General features: G+C 38.9%; 1 protein-coding gene across 4 annotated transcripts; it reads right to left on the bottom strand.

Moving 5' to 3' along the window:
* Positions 1-4,094: 4,094 nt before the first annotated feature.
* On the bottom strand, positions 4,095-13,145 carry LOC144530340 (uncharacterized). 4 transcript variants are annotated; one of them, XM_078269862.1, is made up of 16 exons: positions 13,062-13,145; positions 12,820-12,953; positions 12,230-12,279; positions 8,175-8,278; positions 7,890-8,018; positions 7,726-7,771; positions 7,555-7,608; positions 7,310-7,379; positions 7,094-7,204; positions 6,786-6,860; positions 6,622-6,705; positions 6,197-6,247; positions 6,024-6,083; positions 5,236-5,325; positions 4,843-4,939; positions 4,095-4,740 (listed from the first exon to the last, which is right to left on the bottom strand). In XM_078269862.1, exons 2-16 carry the CDS (start codon positions 12,918-12,920, stop codon positions 4,696-4,698), a joined length of 1,167 nt encoding a protein of 388 aa, XP_078125988.1. In that variant the 5' UTR covers positions 12,921-12,953; positions 13,062-13,145; the 3' UTR covers positions 4,095-4,695. The 4 variants fall into 4 exon arrangements, with proteins under 4 accessions (XP_078125988.1, XP_078125989.1, XP_078125991.1 ...); XM_078269863.1 differs by having other exon boundaries at positions 6,033-6,083; positions 12,820-13,114; XM_078269865.1 differs by lacking the exon at positions 12,230-12,279 and having other exon boundaries at positions 12,820-13,112.
* Between the last annotated feature and the right edge of the window lie 6,366 nt (positions 13,146-19,511).

The raw sequence follows: 19,511 nt of genomic DNA on the forward strand, positions 1-19,511 counted from the left end.
GGTGGGAAGTTGTTTAAAAGGTGGGACGCCCAACCTTTGACACAGTGCTGTCTCACCCCTGCAGCTTAGTGTTAGTGGAGAGTGAGCTGTGGCATTGTTCAGTCTGTCATTAGACAGCGGAGGTCCCAGTAGACCTACAGTCCGTTGACCCTTTCACACACATACCCTTTTTTTTTTCCAACCACTGACTTGTGTTGCCCATATCAGACCAGTAAGGCGGATGGGAGGGAGGTACTCGTGTGTGAGTTCAACAGCAGCAGGAAGTCATTATGTCGGTAAAGACTGGCCCAAGAGGGGACAGAGCGGTGACAACATCAGCAGAGATGTCACAGATGTCACAAATTCATAGCTATAGAGAGAGAGGATGGCAGGTGAGGGGAGTTTGCAGTGAGGCTGTGCAGGGCTGGATCTGGAGACAAGGAGATACATGTGCTACTTTGTTTCAGACTGCTTTCTGTTGGTGGTTAGCAGTCCACAGGTTATCACTTTATTGTTTAAATTGGTCAAGCTGGCATGTCAGATCTCAAGTTTGTTCATTGAATAAAACAAATCTGCCTGTAGAGGAAGAAAGATGATGTGATTGTTGTTTGGTCTAATTGATGCTTCCTTAAAAAAAAATGTGAAAATGAATCCACTGCCGCATCAGCCGATTAAAGCGAGATTTTTTGAGTGCTAACAAATGCGATGGATTTTCCTATACAGATTTATAAAAAGCAAATGTAAACAATGATAAAGTAGTACTATTTTGTTATTGGTCTCTTGTTACGTGTCCACGTGACTACTGAATACAGTACTCATAGAGTAGTTTTAAGAATATTTAGGGGTGATGAGGATTGTGCTGTTTCTCTTTTGTGTTGAATATCTGTCCATGAAGCTGTGCCAGCAATTCAGGCCATCTTTGATGCACAGGGTGGGACCAACATCAGAGGAGCTTTTGTGTAGGATGGGCTTCTCCAAACCTGTGAGGCATTTTCTACATGGAGGAAGGTCCAAAACAAACATATCTTTTGACACATACATTTATACAATACACATCTTTAGTCAGGTTAGATAGTTTTATACACTGAAGTGGAGACGGACATGTATCTGCTGTATACTTGTTAACGTCTATACACATACACATACATGAATCTGTAGGCATGTTTTTTTCTATTTCTTTTCCTCCATTGGGTGTGCTGTCTATGAGAGTGGGGAGGAGCTGAACTGTGCCTGCATGTATCTGTCCATGACTAGGCATCTCCATCCCTTTATCGTCCATGGCACAGGCTAGAAAATGCTGCCCAAGATGATCTGTGTCCATCATCAAAGGTAGAATAGCTGGCTATAGCAGGTGTGAATGGGATATTCTGAGTATCAGCCAAGGGCTGCATTAATCGGCTCAGTACAGTAGAACCTGGTCAGTATTGGACATCCCTGAAATGCTTAACTTTATGGGAAGAAATGATTGGGTGCTAGTGGTTTTACATAACAGGCTGTAGGCATTGGTAGAAACAATGGGTACTGTACATTTCCAGAGCTTTCTGTGATTTTTCTATGAAATAAATTATTTATGATGTACCACTGAGACAGTTGTAAACTGAGGTTAATATATCACCTTGATACTGTTTCTATTTTCTTTGAGGAATAATGTTAATTTGTTCTTTTTAAATTTTATTTCACACAATCATGCTTTGACAGCTGTCTGGGCCCAACGGGATGATTTTCTGTGAGTGTTTGCATCATCGCAGGTCGAAGCGACATTGTATCAGCACATATTAATAAAAAACGATTGAAATTATACAATGTTCATGCTTCGGGTTTCTATGGGAATGTCTTAAAGGGGCTCAATTGTTGTGTGTGCGTGTGTGGTTGTACACTTATGTGCAGCATTTTTGTTTGTGTGCTTATGCATATGCCAGTGTGATAAAAGCATAACAGCAAACAGAAATTATTAAAAAGTCTTTCTCTGTGTGTTCCATAGGCATATAAACTATGCCTATATATAACAATATACCTACCTGATTCAAACTGGAAATGAAAAGACATCTTTAAGCACTAATACAGTGTTTATGTTTTATTCATGGGCAGTCCTGCAGGTTACTACAGCATTGTGCTGCTCATCTGTATACCATAGGAAGCAGGGGACTGAAGCCAAGCAACTCAGCCCCTTCCTGATTCAGCTCCCCTTTGATCCACACACTGTATGCATATGCAGATTTGACCGGTTGGTTTGAATGATAATTCTGTCAAATACTGGTTTGTGTCCGAAGCATATTACACAAAGTTATCAAAGACATGCAAAAAGCAAGCTGTCGGTTTAGGAGACAAAACCCAACACTCGAAGTGTTTGGATGGGGACTAGTAAGAGCTTTATGCCCCGGGGAGGATGAAAGGACTGGTCCCATACTAATCTGGAGGTAACAAGGCTTTGTTTCACTACAGTAACTCTGAGTCAGTATTACCGGGACCAGCTACAGTGATGCTTTGAACCACCTCATGTGTATCTGTATGTACATGCAGACCTGTGGGCATAATTGCTCAGCTGGATTTGTTTTTACAAAGCATCAGTCAAGGTTAATTAATCATACGGTGTGGTGATATCCCCGATGTAATCTTTTAATAACTGCCGTGTGAGTACATCTTACTGATTTTTGAATGCAGCACTGTTTGCTTGCAGCTGTCTGTTAAGCCACAGCAGCACATAACTGTTGGCGACCTTTACTACACTCCTAAGTAAGCATAAACATTGTGATGAACTAGAGATCAGTTAGGGATAACACAACTAAGTGTCTGGGTTATTGCAGCCCCTCTAGCTTCCCTTAAGCCTTCTTATCCCTGATACTGTGTGATCAGTGAGTTTTGTTTCTTGACTGCTCATAATACCATTCACAGTGGAGTGTGATTGGTAACTAATTAGCCGATATATAATTATTATGTCCATCAGAGCATGGAGGATTCATCCATAATTACAGCCCTGCCCATGTTAATTGTTTTCCCCCATGTCATACTGTACACTGTACATGTATGATGGCATGTGATGACTCACCCCCTACCCATCCACCCATCTGCCCAGCCCCTGCCTCGCCGCTCATGTCCCCTCAGTGAAACTCCCTGAGAGGGGAAGCTCTGAGACCTTGACCATTCAGTCACCCTCTTTTCACTGATAGTCCAGTAACACTTTCACACACTGACATACCAAACATGAGCAACAAAGCCTCTAACCCCTGATACACTCTCCTCTTAGTACTCAGTCCATCTGTGAGGTAAAAAAGGGGGCTTTTTATAGGTCATTGCACATTTTGGGAAGCTTAAAATAGAATCAGACATTGACTAACAGCAACTCTCAGCAGATCCCAAGAGATAGAGAAAAGATAATTCAGCCTGTACCCCTGTGTGTTTGTGTGTAATTACTACCATGCATCAAGCTACGAGGGCAACACATCTTTTAAGTACTGTAACATTCTGTATAATGTTATGATCAGAAGGTGATGTAAGGTACTTATTGTTTCCTTCGTTTATTAATAAGTCAGTGTCAGAGTCAGAGTGCTATGCTAGAAAATACAGAAATCAATCCGAATAAAGATGCATTTATTGTGTTTGCATCACTCAACAAAAGTTAGAAGCGGTGCAATTATGTTGCTTATGTACCTCAGTGTTAGGACTCGTGAATATGTACTGCCCCCTTGTGGTATAAAGTTGATACTTCAGGTGCAGCGTTGCCTTCAATAGTTAAATATGATAATAATAAAAATTACCAGGCAGTGAAAACCAGGGTGGAAGTAACAATTTATTTAAAACTCATTACAAGAATTCATAATTTTCAATATACTTATTGTATTTAATATTATTTATATTTAATTTGATCAATTTCAAACCAATGCAACTGAGTACTTAAAAGCAGAAAAAAGAAAAATACTGAATTATAAGTTCTTTGAATTTGCAAATGTAAATGGTGATAAAAATGCACATGTTGCTCGTTGATTATGCAGCGATGATGAAGCAAAGGCAGGCTTACTTAACTGATTGGATAATTAAGAGCTTACAACTCCAATAGAAAAAAACATACGGTATCATTTGTTGCATTTATGTTATGCATTATCTAATATAAAATTCTAATGAGATATAATATAAAATATTTGATATATATGTTTAGTTGATACATATGTATTTATATAATACAATATACTTGTTAGTATAAGTACATTTATATGAAGTTGTCTCAAAGCTGTGTATGTGGTACCTTTTCTGACATGTTTTCAGTCCACCCCTCCTTTTGTCAAGCCATGCACTTAATATTCTCAGTAACAAACCACCCAGGCATTTTGTTTTGTAATAACTAATGTTTGTTTAATCTAAATGCAATTACCCAAATGAATATGTTATCTGATTGACTGAGCATATATCAATGAATAGACTTGAAGTGACGCATAGACAACACCTGGATTGTCTCATTTTTCTGTGAAAAAAAAGTATGTCATCAAAATGATTTAAAATGTTTGTAATAACAGCACATAGGGCTTGTAGAGAATATATCTTCTAACATTGTGAGAGAGAGTGCAAAGCATCATGTGATGAAAATTATTAAACAACTTGATCCTAAAGGAGCTGCCAGTAAATGTACCACATAGCCTGTGAAAATACTTTATATTGTATATATAACATAGACTGTTATTATTATTATTATTATTATTATTATTATTATTATTATTATTATATTTATGTATAATTCTTCATGTTGGGCGTTGACTCCACGTCAATGTCCTGCAGAAAACAATGCAATTGCCAAATCAAACAAAAACAAAATAAAAAGAGCATTGCAAAATAAATATATAATAAAGCATAAATAGAAAGCTTTCTACTTACTGGTGCAGCGCACCTGCTGACCTGGTCTGGGTTAAAACCGCGCCTGTTCACCAAAGCTACGGCTTCACCTGTCATGTCAAAATGTTGGATGGCAGCTCTGGAGACAGAAACAACAAGGAATAGAGACATGAGCCTCTGCACAGAAACAGCAAAGCTTGGTTAATGCTCACTTTCCAAGCAGCAGACATCAGACAAGTTGTTCAAGTTCAGATTGGCCCTTCAGATTTGGGATTGAGGTGGGGGGTGGTGGGAGCAGTTCATAAAGTTACTCCTGACAGCTGTCCAAACAGCACCGATAGGCAAAATGAAACAAGGAGAATGGAAATTGGAAAGAGATTTCTCTTTGGGCTCAGTTATGACTGCAGAGTGACAGAGAGCAAGCGGCAGTCTCACCCCTCATTCAACAGCAGCAGTTGCCCTTCATTCCCATGATCTTCAGGACCACGATCATTAGGAGTCCATCCATTGTGCATTTCTCTGATCCTGGAGAAGAATTCACAGCTGTTATCAGTTGGGCATAGAAAAACCTCAGGGTGAGTGCTTCAGGTCATTATGTTATTGTTTTTTTTTACTGCCATTGTCATATACAATATAGTTGTTTATGACTGAATTTTTCATCTGATTGACTTACCAGAATGGCAACTTGGTTTTGCTTACACTTGAATATTTAGAAATGAATAGTTTTATCTGCCAGCTATATGAAACTGTAGTCCTTACTTCTGGCATCTTTTTGAGTTTGGGTAAGGGTGTGTTGGCATGTTGTTTAAATAGCTCTATATTTTGTTTTTACAAATCTGTGCTGCTTATTTTCATCTCACCTGCACATTTATAGTTCCTCTTTCTAGCTCTTATCATGTTTTATCACTGTGGATTTCTTTTCCCACCTTTTTTTATCATTTTGCAAACATCTTAAACAGAAGCTAACATTGTGTAACTTGTGGGTTGCTGTAAAATAATTACAGGCTATACATACATACATACATACATACACATACTTACATACGTACACATACATACATACATACATACATACATACACACACATACATACACATACATACATACATCTTCAATAGGACATATTCTCACCTCACATACTCCAACAACTCTTAAAAAAACATAAATGTAATGCAAACATTTAACATTTACAGTATGATTTAAATTGTTAGACTACAGATTACCAAACAAACATGTATTTTTCTTTGTTTTCAACCACTCCTCCTGGATCATCTCTCAAGCTCCTGAGGCAGACAAATAAAATACTTGTTAAATACGAGTGTTGACTGAATAAAAAAACAACAATATAATAATACTGTAATAAACACAGACAAGCCATCCAACGACAAAAGCTTACCTGTTCATGGCTTGATGATTAGAGGTTTTGTCAGGAGCACTTATGTCTCCGCTGCAAAACAAATACTAGATAAGAATGGCACTGAATCTCTTCTGAGAAATCCTATTCACTACCTGCCCAGTTAAAGGGACACTTCACCTAATTCCTCAAAGGAAAATAGCCCACAGACACAAGAAAAGTTTACAATTCTCATCCTCATGTTTTATTGGGCTTCAGTCCCTCATTGCTTAAGTTGCGGTCCAGACTAAAGGATTGAGGAGTCTTGCCATCAGCCTTGGGATCAATACTATGGAGACAAAGACGGCTTTTAGCAGATTACAGTCTAGACTTCCGATTGCTATTTAAAAAACACTTTGACAGTTTTGACAAACAGGCCAACACGAGGTCAGAGATTATGAAGATGTTCTGTTAACGTGAAGTCTAACCTCTGCACACTTCCAAGTTTGTCATCTTGCTTGATATCATTTTCACCCCTTCCACGTGGATAAGTTGCAGATATTTCACTTAGCCTATAATGACAAAGAAAAGATGGAAGATGTATTCACCTTCTCCGATCTGTGCTTAGAGTAGCTTCTGAATGTTAGCTCACCTGTTAACAATGTTGGATTGTGTTGTGTCCAAATCATCAGCTGTGACCTTTTGGACTTCACGTCCTCCAGGGTTTCTTAAAAGGACATTCAAACATGAAGTTACATTCAGCAAGTAAGTAAGTTTACCTGTTTCAAATTCACCTTTTCTTTAGAGTTTTTCTGGCATGCAAGATTATTTTACCATTGACCAACCTTTCATTAATGTGGCTATACATTGAAGAGGATTTACTTATTAAAACTAAATGACAGAAGTGTATTTATGTGTGCATCAGCGCCAGCTGAAACATATGTGAAAAGTAAGACTGACCTAGTTTCTTCTGTCTCTCCCCTCTCTGCCTGGGAAATCCCCTCTCTGAGACAAGGGCAAATCTTAAGGTATTTTAAAAAGCCCGAAACTGCAGGTGCACCATACTGCTGCCTGACACAAGAAACAAAAACCTGTCTGTATCAATACAAGACTATGCAAGTAAATGTGTAAATGACATTAACAGTTGATTGTTATTGCAAATAGAATAGAACTCACTTTTTACAATAAATGTAACCGCAACAAAACATCCCCATCATGAGCACTATCCCACCAACACATACACCGACTGGACGACAGACAAAATACAAAAATGTTATCATCAAATATGAATTTGTGACTTATTTTCATAGACTGTTAATATTTACAGTCAATGGTTATTTTGCAGCAAATTAATTCATACTATTGCTAACAAATATGTTGTGAGGCACTATAATAACTGTCACTCAGAATAAACTTCTCACTGCTGAGGTTCTGTGGTGTTGGTGAATCATCGGGATCGGGATTCTTCATTTTCTCTGTTTAAGGTAAACACAATATTTGTATATATCATGTTTATGATGTATATGCATGCATTTTTTATCAGCAATGTAAGATAAGATTCAATAGTAAATCAGTACAACTCATTGCCTTACCAGTCATTTTATAATCCACGCAGATCTCTTCTATAAAGCTCTTTCCCTAAAAAGCAAAATCAAAGTCTAAATTGTGAGAATGTAGAGTAAATATTTCACATTTACTATATGACATTTATTGGTTTAATTCATATAAGTACAAATTAAAATTTAGGGTGACTCACATTAACAAATATGCATTCTACTCGCAGGTCTCTGCAGTCTCTTGTAACGAGTGAATGGTTGTCCATGCTCATCACTTCATTCAAATACCTAAAGAACTGAGTGCCAAGTACAGCATGAGCAATCAGAGTCTGTTGGGGAAATAATAAAAAGCGTACTTTAAATTGACTGCAGTCACAACATAAAACAACCTCATTGTCAAACTTTCACCATCATTTTTTATTCTTTCCTCTTCCCTATTTGTCTTTCTATGGACTATTACAGAGTGTAAAGGTAAATCAAAATACCTTATTATCATACACAGAAATCTCTCCTCCCTCAGGACACGGATATAAGAACTTGAATCCCTCAGCCATGTTAACGTTGCAGGACATGTTTTTGGGAGGGCATTCTGTAAGACAATAGAGTTGTACAGAAGTAAAGAATAACCCTAAAAAACAGAAATAACAAAAGTGGAATACACATTTACTTACGTTGTGTTTTGCTTATACAAAATAACATAATCACAATGCCAATTCGAAAAAGTTGAAGTGTCATTTTGTCGAAGGAAAGGAGAGACTCCATGAGCTCGCGACTGAACGAAACTAAAATGAGGAAGTTTGAGGAATGAGGAAAATTAAATGACGGAAGTCATGTAGTTGTGCACGGCCAACACAAGGGGAGGCCCTCGTCCTATGGGTCAGAGACTCACATTGAACAGACTGCCCTCTTCAGACAAGACACAAATCACCACAGGGTTTTAATTTCATTCCAGATTTTTTTTAAAGTAAACAGATAAGTAATTAGATGAGCACATCCTGCAGCCCAGTATGAATTCTGTATTGTGGCAGGATGTTTTAACCAGGTGGATACATATATCTATGTTCACGTTTATGTTGAGTATATCCTCCTGTTATCTTTGGAGATGGGTGGTGGACAGAGGATAGCAGTCCTCCTGACATATTCTAACAATGAGAGAACAGAGGGAGAAAAAAGAGTGACTGAGTACTCAAAGAGGCCTCTGTCATTTCCCTTTTACACACACACACACACACACACACACACACACACACACACACGCACACACACGCACACACACTGCAAGGATAAAGCAGAAGCCGCCATTCTGCAGCACGCTTCATTTACACTGCATCTTCTCTGGTCCACCGAGAAAACACAGACCATCGTCTGTGTTACTCAATATGGGGCCCTCTCTATCTCTTCAACTCCGTCTTCTTCCTCTCGGTCCCTCTTTGCCTCTCCTTTGCCCTTCCCTATCTCTCTTACATTGCAGTAGTCCACCATTGTAACGAGCAAAAGCAGTGCCTCCAAAACATTCTCTGAGGATTCCACCTTAAACATAATTATCACATTGGCTTAGATGTGGGAATAGATATAATTAAGGCCAAGCAGATTGACTTATTAGCCAATTTGATGCGACTAGCCAACCATGATCACTTCTTGGCGAGACCCGTACTGAATAAAAATGACAGCATCACAAATAAGCACGAATGAGAGAGTAAATGGACTTGGCTCAGCTCCCCTGGTGGGAAGCTGTGTGGAAGTGTACCACAGTGACAGTGGAAGGCTTGTGTATCCTACCATCCCTTTCAATATCCACAGAGCCCCTGCATAAACAGAGGAGAGTAGCGATGATGCAGGACAGGCTAAAAAACACACACAAAGCTCTGAACATGCATATCCAACAGCCCACACCCCCACAAACACTACGCGCCTAGTTCTGAAAGGAGTAAATTCCAGCAAGTCTTAACAGGACTTTTAGGGTAAATAATTAGAATTTTGCTGCTTTCGAGTCCTCTCCTCATCCATCTCAACTCTTGCCTTCTTGTTCCGCTCATAAGAGCGGTGATGAGAGATAAACAGCTCTCTTCCCGTCTCAATGCCACCCCCTCAATCCCTCATTCTCTGTCCATGTGGATAGATGAGGGTAGTAGAGCTTGAAAGGCAGAGTTTTGGCTCTGGTTTTGTAAGATGTTTTTTATGAACAAAAGAAGGACAGGGGTAAATTAACCCCCATAAAGTTTGTACATTTCACCATTATAAAGCCAAGTTTAAAACAAAAACTTGGTGCACTATTCAGAGCGTGTGAGTTCTGGAGTCAAAGCTGAGGCAAAGTAACACCCTGAGAATTCTGAGTAGCTCTGAAACAAGGCTGGCTGCTTAGTATCCTGCTTGGCTTGAGTTTGCTTAGCTCCACGACAGTTGCTAAATACACCTGGTAGAAAGTCAACCCTAAACAAAACAGCATATACAGGCCAGGAGTGATTCCTTTTAAGAAAACAATATCATGTTCATACCTTGGCAGTGTGCATTTTAGACTTTCTCTATAGATAATACATTTCCACATTATATTATTCAAGCAGAGAGCAACACCACAGGCAATTACATGGCATTTTCCCTGAACCCCTAACCTTAGAAATGATTGAACCGTGGCTAGGAAAATCTTCAAGTCACTATGAGGGCTTTCAAGTAAAATGGTAATGAGCATAATCCCTCATTCAGAGTGCAGCAAGACCAAAGGAGAAATGAATTTAGAGAACGGCAAATCGTGGTAGCACTGTTAGAGACATTTTGGCCTGTCCAGTCAGCTCAGTATGAAGCCTAAAACCCCCACTGGCACAGGTTCGATATCACAAAGGGACATCTACATTCTGCCAACACAGGAAGCACAGCAACACCAACACACACTGGCATACTTACTAACTCATAGAGACATATCTACACAGTAATCACACTGAACTGGGTTTCACCCAGCTCACCCAGGGAATCTTGATGTGTTCTGTTCTGTAATACATAAACATCTAATCATGCTATGTGGTTACATTATGGCATTTACATACAAAAAGAAATGATAAGCTAATAAAAGTGAATTAGTAAATCTAAAAGAATATTCTTCATGAGTACTAGGAGTAGAGGTGTCATGGGAATATGTGAATATATGAAGACACAGGGCCTAACACAATTACATCAATTACAATTACATACCCACACCCCACCTACACCTCGAACACACATATTAAAGACCCTTCCGAAGCAGCCAACTCTCTCCCTCATTTCCAAAACCACAGCTCCCCTTTACAGAGCTTGGTCAGCCTGGGCACAGAAACCTGATCCTGCTGAGAAAGTCTTATAAAAGGAAGCAAATAAAACAACCCAATCAAAAGCACCTCTCCTCCACAGAGCCAAACATTAAAGATCAGAAAGATATCTGTAAACAGATGCAAACTCCTGCCTGAGGGCCTATCAATGTTTGAATATAAAGGCTTCATGAGGCTACATCATTTACATTAGGCTACAACAGCCACGTCAAAGCACTGCACAGTCTAATGCACTGCAGTTTTTATTCACATGGTGCTGAGGCACATGTTGTGCAATATCAGAGAGCAACTTGGACAGCCTCTATTAATCTGTTTTCCAGCTCAATCTCCTGAGACGGATCTCTGTCAGAAAACAAACCTCTCTGTTTGAAGCATGGCCTTCAGTTAAACTTGTTCTTCCTTTCTCTGCACATTTCAAACTCCTTACTCGGTTTTCTCTCCCACTTTCCCTCTCACTCCTCTTTTCTTTCCCTGCCATCTCTTCCTCCCTCTCACTGCTCTTTGCTCTCCTTCGCCATGGTTTCCCCCCTTGTGTTTCTTTTCTTTACTCTCTTAATTTCTTTCCCCCCCTGTGATTCGTTGCTGGCGTAAGTCTCAGTTTTTGGCTGGGCGAACCCAGGGTGAGCGTGTCTTGTTACAGTAGTCCAGGCCTTCTGATAAAGCCCTGCATTGTGAAGGATAATCCCTCAGAAACAATCCAGATTTTTATACCGTGCCCTCTGTTATTTCTGTAGCCTCACACGTAAACATGCACAGACAGCGCACACACACACACACACACACACACACACACACACACACACACACATATACAACTCAACTCACACACGCCTCTGTTTTTTTCTGACACATAAACAAGTACATGTACAAGCACCGGCATGCACAACGCACTATGTGGACTCGTGAGAAAGTATGCAAGAATTTCACATCAAATTACCCTTTTGGTTAATTTAGTTTACAAGTTGCTGTCTGTGCATACTGCTTTCTTTGATCCACAGCAGAATCCAGGACTGTCTCTCCTACATCTATGATAACTTGACTGGAGTTTTAGGGGACAGGGGATTTGTAAATGGGGAGTTGCTGCAGCGCTGTAAAATGTCAGTTAAGTCAGTATGTCTATCACTGTCATGCTTTGTTAAGGCAGCCCTTCTGTAGCTGTTCACACTTGGCTGAGCCCTATTGTTAAATAAACAAAGCTTTGTGTGTAGTTGTGCTGTGGATCAGTGAGATGATCAGGCACTCACCTGAAAAATTGGAGAGAGGAGAATAGAGAACAGAGCAAGAAACCAGCACACTGCAAGAATTGTACATGTCAACACACTTAAAAACTTAATTAATACAGATGAAAAAATTGACCATTTGTACAGCAATAATTTTGACATTGTACACTGAAAAGCACAGGGGAAATTAGTAACACTAACATGGCTGCATGCCATGTAGGTGTTCTAGTGCCAAAGCCCTGGTACCTTACTGAGACACATCATCAAGGTAATTGGTTCCATCTATTCTTGCCATGTAAATAAATTAAAGGCAGGGTTGGTAACTATTTCCAATAAATACTTTTTTGTTTGAAATGATCTTTACACCCCAACACCAACATAACTTATGGGCTCTGAAAAAGAAATGAAAAAGATCTGTCATCTGTAGCTGCTCTAATCCGGTAAAAAAGCCCACCAATCACTGCTTGGAAAGAACCAATGAAATGCCTCCTTGCCCCACTGCGTATACTCTACCCCTCCCGTGTACGAGCCTGAACTCAATGTGCGTCTTCGCTGCATTGCTAACAATAGTCATATTTGTTTTAAACATTCGGTAATATTAGGTGTTTTCTCACCGGTGAGTGAAATTGCGGTCCTTTGTCCACTCTGCTCTGCTCGTGCACATCTGTGTTGGTCGAGAAGATGCTACTTTCAAATCTTGCCAGCTTTTCAACATTACCAACCCCTGCCTTTAAGCTGTTAACTGTAACTTTAAAAAAAAAGTTTTTTAGACATTGTTAGTAACTTGTAGACCTTTGTTTTGCAGTGTGCAAGCTCTATCTGAAGACAGCTGTTCAGCATCTAGACAGGTAGATACCTCTGTGGTTTCATGTCTGGGACTGTCTCCCTGTCACTGCCATCATTCCTAATTTTCCAACAGGAGGTTTCCTTCACCGACTTTTCCACTGCCGGCATCATCTGTCACCACAAACAAGGGGAAGGAGAAACATAATTACAGGACAGAAGTAACCATAACACACCACTCCCCCCAAGGTTAGCATTAATAACAATGGTATAGCCAGCAGCTGTGACTGTCAGACTGACATTGTCCAACAAATACAATATATGAGTGTAAACAATACATCGTAAAAGCTACTGTAGTCCACCTGTTGCACAATATTGCCATGAAAAAGAGACACTAACAGACAAGTTATAGTCGAAAAGATATGTGCTACAGATTTAATAATGAGTTATTATTGTTGTTAAAGATAATATCTGCTACTTACTGTACTGTACTTACTGCCCTCTATCTACTAATTACATTAGCTTTCCTTGGCAAATGCTGTTAGTGGCTCAGCATTACACACACAAATTACTCACCTCATTCATAACTAGGAATTACAGGAATATTGTCAGGTGGAAGCTGTGTGCATGCTCATTAAACTATTGGTTCTAAACTATCATCACATGCAGAAAAGCGTAAATTAAAGTATTTATTTAGTATTTATTTATTCAAAAAAGTCATAGTGTAGTATGTCGAAAAAAGTGATAAAGTCATTGAATAGTATGTAAAAAAAAAAGTCATAGTATAGTATAAAAAAATCATAGTATAATATGTAGAAAAAAGCCATTAAAAAGTCAAAGTATAGTATGTCGAAAAAAGTGATAAAAAAGTCATAGTATTTATGTTGAAAAAATTCATAGTACAGTATGTTGAAAAAATTCAGAGTACAGTATAAAAAAAGTCAAAGTATAGTACGTCAAAAAAGTCGTAGTATAATATGTTGAAAAAACCCATTAAAAAGTCAAAGTGTAGAACGTCGAAAAAAGTCATAGTATTGTATGTCGTAAAAAACGTCAGGCAAAGGGCCAGCTTGGACTGGGTATCGAACCTGAGTAAGAGTCTCCAATGACTTCTCGCCTGTTGGCAGCATTGGGAACCACTGCACCAGTGTTCCACGAAAGCATTTATGTTGAAAACAGTAATAACATACTATGTCGAAAAAAAACATTACAAAGTCATAGTATGGTATGGCGAAAAACGTCATAGTATACGTAGTATGTCGAAAAAAGTGAAAACAAAGTCATAGTACAGTACGTCAAAAAAAGTGATAAAAAGTCATAGTATAGTATGTCAGAAAAAGTCATAGTATAGAATGTAAAAAAAAAAATCATAGTATAGTATATAAAAAAGTCATAGTATATATTTGTCGAAAAAAAGTGATAACAAAGTCATAGTATAGTGTGTCGAAAAAAAGTGACAAAAAGTCATAGTATAGTATGTCAAAAAAAGTGCTAAAAAAAGTCATAGTATAATATGTCGAAAAAAGCCATTAAAAACTCAAAGTGTATAGTATGTCAAAAAAGTCATAGTAATGTATGTCGAAAAAAACATCACGAAAAGTGCCAGCCTGAAGTAGGTATCAAACATAGGTCAGAGTCTGCACTGACTAATTGCTGGTTGCTTGTTGGCAGCAGCGATAACCTCTGCGCCAGTGTGCCACCGCTAAGTTTACATTGAAAACAGTAATAGCATAGTATGTCGCAAAAAAGTAATTAAAAAGTCATAGTATAGTATGTCGAAAAAAGTCAAAGAATAGAATGTTTAAAAAATCATAGTATAGTACATATTAAAAGTCATAGTTTATGTACGTACAGTATGTCAAAAAAAGTGATAACAATGTCATGTTATAGTATGTCAAAAAAAGTGATAAAAAAGTCAATGTATAGTATATTGAAGAAAGTGATAATAAAATCATAGTATAATATGTCGAAAAAAGTAATAAAGTCATGGTATAGTATGTCAGAAAAAGTCATAGTATAGCATGTCGAAAAAAGTGATAAAGAAGTCATAGTATGTATGTTGAAAAAAGTCATAGTATAATATGTCGAAAAAAGTGATAACAAAATCATAGTATAATATGTTGAAAAAAAGCCATTAAAAAGTCAAAGTGTTTTATGTAAAAAAAAAGTCATAGTATTGTATGTCGTAAAAAACGTCATGAAAAGGGACAGCCCCAGGACTGGGTATTGAACCTGCAACAGTTTCTCATATGTTGGCAGCAGTGATAACCTCTGCACCATTGTTCCACTCAAAGGATTTATGTTGAAAACAGTAATAACATAGTAAGTCAAAAAAGCCATTAAAAAGTCATAGTATGTTATGGGGAAAAAGTCAAAGTGTAGTATGTTGAAAAAATGTCATGAAAAGGGCAAGCAAGGACTGTGTGTCGAACCAGGGTGAGAGTCTGCAGTGACTACTTGCTGGTTGCATGTTGGCAGCATTGGTAACCACTGCACCAGCGTACCATGAAATAATCTATGTTGAAAACAGTAATAGTATATCAAAGTATAGTATCGAACCTCGGTAAGATTCTGCAGTGGCTACTTGCTGTTTGCCTGTTGGCAGCAGTGGTATCCCTTCCGCCAGTGTACCACCGAATAATTTATGTTTAAAACAGTAATAGCATAGTAAGTCGAAAAAAAGGCATTCAAAAGTCATAGTATGGCATGTCGAAAAAAGTCAAAGTATATATGCTGTAGTATGTCGAAAAAAACTGATAAAAAAAGTCATAGTATGTATGTTTAAAAAACGTTTTGACGTATTAAGTGTTGTATGAGAAGTAGGAATTGTGGCTGTGAGAGCAAGTTAAAGAAAGTTTTAGGGCAATGTTCTCTCTCCTCTGCACTGTAGCTGTAACATCAAACACACTGAGCAGCCCTTAAAAATGCAGAAAAAGCCTAAAGAAGCACTAAACCTAAACAGTGATAACACAAAAACTGTAAAAAAAATATCAAAAAACTGAATCATTTTCTAATAGTTGAAGTTTTTGTGAATAGTTTAAAGTTTGAACTGACGACTGTACGTGAAAGAATGTGGGAGCAGTAGCATTTAGAAGTGGAAGAAGCCTGAAGAGGATTTAAAGATTGCTCTGTAAAAAGAAAACTATAAATGGTGGAGAAAAGTTTAATACAAGCACAAATATCCTTAAAGAGCTGAACATTTTGATATTTGAATGTTTTTTGTAGCTGAAAGTAGGCAGTAGTAGGTGATCAAAAATCGTATGGAAGAATCGGGTAACAATACAATTACCACTACACGTGAATGTGTGTGTGTGTGTGTGTGTGTGTGTGTGTGTGTGTGTGTGTGTGTGTTGCGGCGGGAGGCTTAGCCTGTTGACCTTGGAACCCAGGATCGTCCTCCCACCTCTCCACTGCAGTCGTCACTGACACCTCACGGGTCCTAACTATTGTTTTTATTCTCCAGATCTTGTTTTTGCATTCCAGTCTGCCGTCAGCACCCTGCAGGTTATGGAGCAAACATGAACACAAACACACACTAGACATCTTTCATCCTTCAGCCCGCAAAACATAAATATATGTTGAACAAATAAATATAAATATATATACAAAGTGGTTTGGTATCTTTATCGACAACGTGTCTTGTCTCGGTTCTGGTAGATAAGCTTGTTTTATTGAAGAATGTTATGTCAAAGTCTAACTCAATTGTTATGATTCTAGGTCAAATCTGTCAGTTTTGTCCTTGTGCCTGGAAATACTTTTTCAATGTGTTGTGTATTGTGTTTACAGGTGAAGATGAAGAGCCGGATCATTGACTAAAAAATACCTCATGCTCAACAAAGAAACGCTGCAGGTAGCTAAGGTCACCCTACTCTAAAATATTCAGCTTGAAACTAAAATAAACACACCACACATTGTGGCGCCAGGTCTTATCAGGTAACCTTTTCCATTGTATTGTACTTTCGTAACACCTTACCATTGTAAAGACAATAATATGACCTCTAACATGGAAAATAGTGGCTTGTTTTCTGCTCGATTTGCTGCTAGCTGTAAGGCTAGTGAGAAAAGATCGTCAGCGAGAGACATGGGTGCTTTTCAACAAACTTCAAAATATATAGAATTAAAATAATTAATAAATTCTCCCAATGAAATGATCAGGCCTGAGCAGTCATAACAATGTTGACTGTTCTTTTAAAAAGCTGACAAAAAAGTAGATTCTTTAGAAAAGCGTGTTCTATAAATGAATGCTACTGTTATCTTGTAACAGAGCTATGTCAGAGAATAACTCTTCCAGGTAGGTATTTCATAACACTTTCATACATGTTCACAGTGACTGACTCAAATGTCAGTTTCTCGTTCTGTCTCTTTCTACAACTCAATAGCAATTAATGTAAGCTTTAATACTTAAAAATACAATGCAGCCTCAGTGATACTATCATCATCAGATAGCACAATGACACTGTCCTCATCAGATTGTATGTTTACTATCTCATCTGTACATACCATATGTGCAGGACTGATTAATCAGGTATGTATTTACTGTTGTGTACTGTATGTGAGGAAATGCACAAACACACAACAAGGTTCCCACATTTGGCAGTGATTGTGGCCTTGCTATCCACCTGTAGTTCCTGTCAGTTCGTTGTACATCAGTCTTTGGGGGTTGATCTCTTCTTATTCAATGAGCCAACCTAGCTTATTGAAACATTCTAATCCCTGAAGAGCAGAGAGAGAAGAACGGGGACGCAAGAAGATTTATCTAACCAGGAACATGCAAACTAATGCCTTTCACAGACCCAAGTGCAGCCCTAATGGCTGCAGCTAGCGTATTTACTGAGCAATTACTATGGGAGATTCAGAAATATGCATAGCAGTTCAGGCTGGGGGAGCAAGCCTGAACTTGAGCATACTAAAGAGCTCATTAATCCTTTTTAATTCTATTAAGAATTGGACTACAGCTGGATAAGAGGCCAACAGAGTTCCAGAGACTACGTCTGTAATGCCTTGGAGACCCTCAGCAAAAAAGCTCTTACTTAACAAAAACTCATTTGCAAGGAAATTTCTTTTCCTCTTCACAGTTGAATCAATTCTCATCCTTAAGCAGCTTTTACTTGGTGGTAAACAAAGATAGGGTCAATTTTGTGATGACTGTGGGAAGAGGTATGTTTTACATCTCCATCAAAAGGACTACAGTATTTTAACACTTCAAACGGGGGCAGAGTTTCGCAAATGGAATTTGGCTCAGCTGCAAATGCCTTGATGATCAATGTCAGAACAACAAACGTGTGATACAAGTGTCCTTTCCGTAGTCATGAAGAGATACGCAGGTAAGCTACTTGCCTTACACTTATCTGTGTACCGATTTGGATCAGCACTCCCGAGCATCCGCCCTGCTATTTTTGCACCTGTCCAATTTCACAAAAATCATAATCTTATCAAGGAATTCTCCAAAGTTAAGTATGAGGAAGTGGGAGAAAGTGGGTTTAGTTATCATCTACAGTGAAGCATGTGGACAGTAATGGCTTTCACCTGTTGAGATAAGAGTTCAAATACCCCCCATTCTAAATGACCACAGTGCCAGGCTACTGTTCCTACCGTGTGCACAGTCACATCAGTGTAAATAGTGAGGCCCTTCTGCCTGGACCTCAGTAATCTGAACATACAGAATGCGCCTCTGCTTGTCGACCCTATTCATTTCTATCAGGGCCAAAGGGTTAGTGAGGAGGACACCAGTCCCAGTGTAAACGAGATGTCATGTTTGACAGGGTGTGTAAGCTCAGCTCAGTGGAGCAACATATCTCTCGCTCAGCTCAGTCATACACCTAAACACAATAATAAGGAGTGCAGCAGACACAGGTAGACAAGAACCTGTCACGCAAGCACAGGCATATACGTTGCTCAGGAATGAAACGTCTCCTTAGTGACAGTATTATGAAACAAAACAGGCCTGAAAACTGCGATCACATTCCTTCCCACCCTGACACCCCACGCCCATCACCCTCTTGCTCCTATATCTACCGCCCCATCAGTTCTGCCAACTGCTCCATTACTCCTTCCCTTCATTACTGGACCAGTTTTCCTGCTCGTCTGTCCCCCTTACCTCAGCATTATGCACAAACTCATGCACAAACTCATTACTTAAGCTCTCCCTCTTTGTCTTTACCTTCTTTGATCTGGGCTGCTTTTTATTCTCCTCCCTCAGCATTGAAGTGGATCTAAGAGAGAAATAAAGAAATGAAAGAAACTGCCTCAGATGCCCCGGCCTGTATCTGGCTAGCATCTCCATGGTAGCATAACCCCCTGAAACAGCCCATCATGCTCCACTGCACTCAAAAAGGACTGAGAGCAGGGAAGGGGCAAGACGAGGAAGGGTGTGAAGGGGGGGGCGGGGGCTGGAAGAGCTGCATTGAAAGAAACTAGGAGAGCACTGGAGTGGAAGCCTCCAAACAACACAGAGTTTACGTTCTGTTTCAGCCCAGATTTCCTAAAAAAAAAAGAATAGCTGTATGCTGACTAATTTATAAAT

This window comes from Sander vitreus, chromosome 15 (genome assembly GCF_031162955.1).
Source record: "Sander vitreus isolate 19-12246 chromosome 15, sanVit1, whole genome shotgun sequence".
In the NCBI taxonomy this organism is placed as follows: domain Eukaryota; kingdom Metazoa; phylum Chordata; class Actinopteri; order Perciformes; family Percidae; genus Sander; species Sander vitreus.

Coding starts and splice junctions, on each gene's coding strand:
- LOC144530340 (XM_078269862.1), bottom strand. CDS start 12,920: ATGTTGAAAAGCTGGCAAGATTTGAAAGTAGCATCTTCTCGACCAACA. Junction 8,019..8,174: donor TTTCTGTGTATGATAATAAG/GTATTTTGATTT, acceptor TTTCCCCAACAG/ACTCTGATTGCTCATGCTGT. Junction 7,609..7,725: donor CGTGGATTATAAAATGACTG/GTAAGGCAATGA, acceptor TACCTTAAACAG/AGAAAATGAAGAATCCCGAT.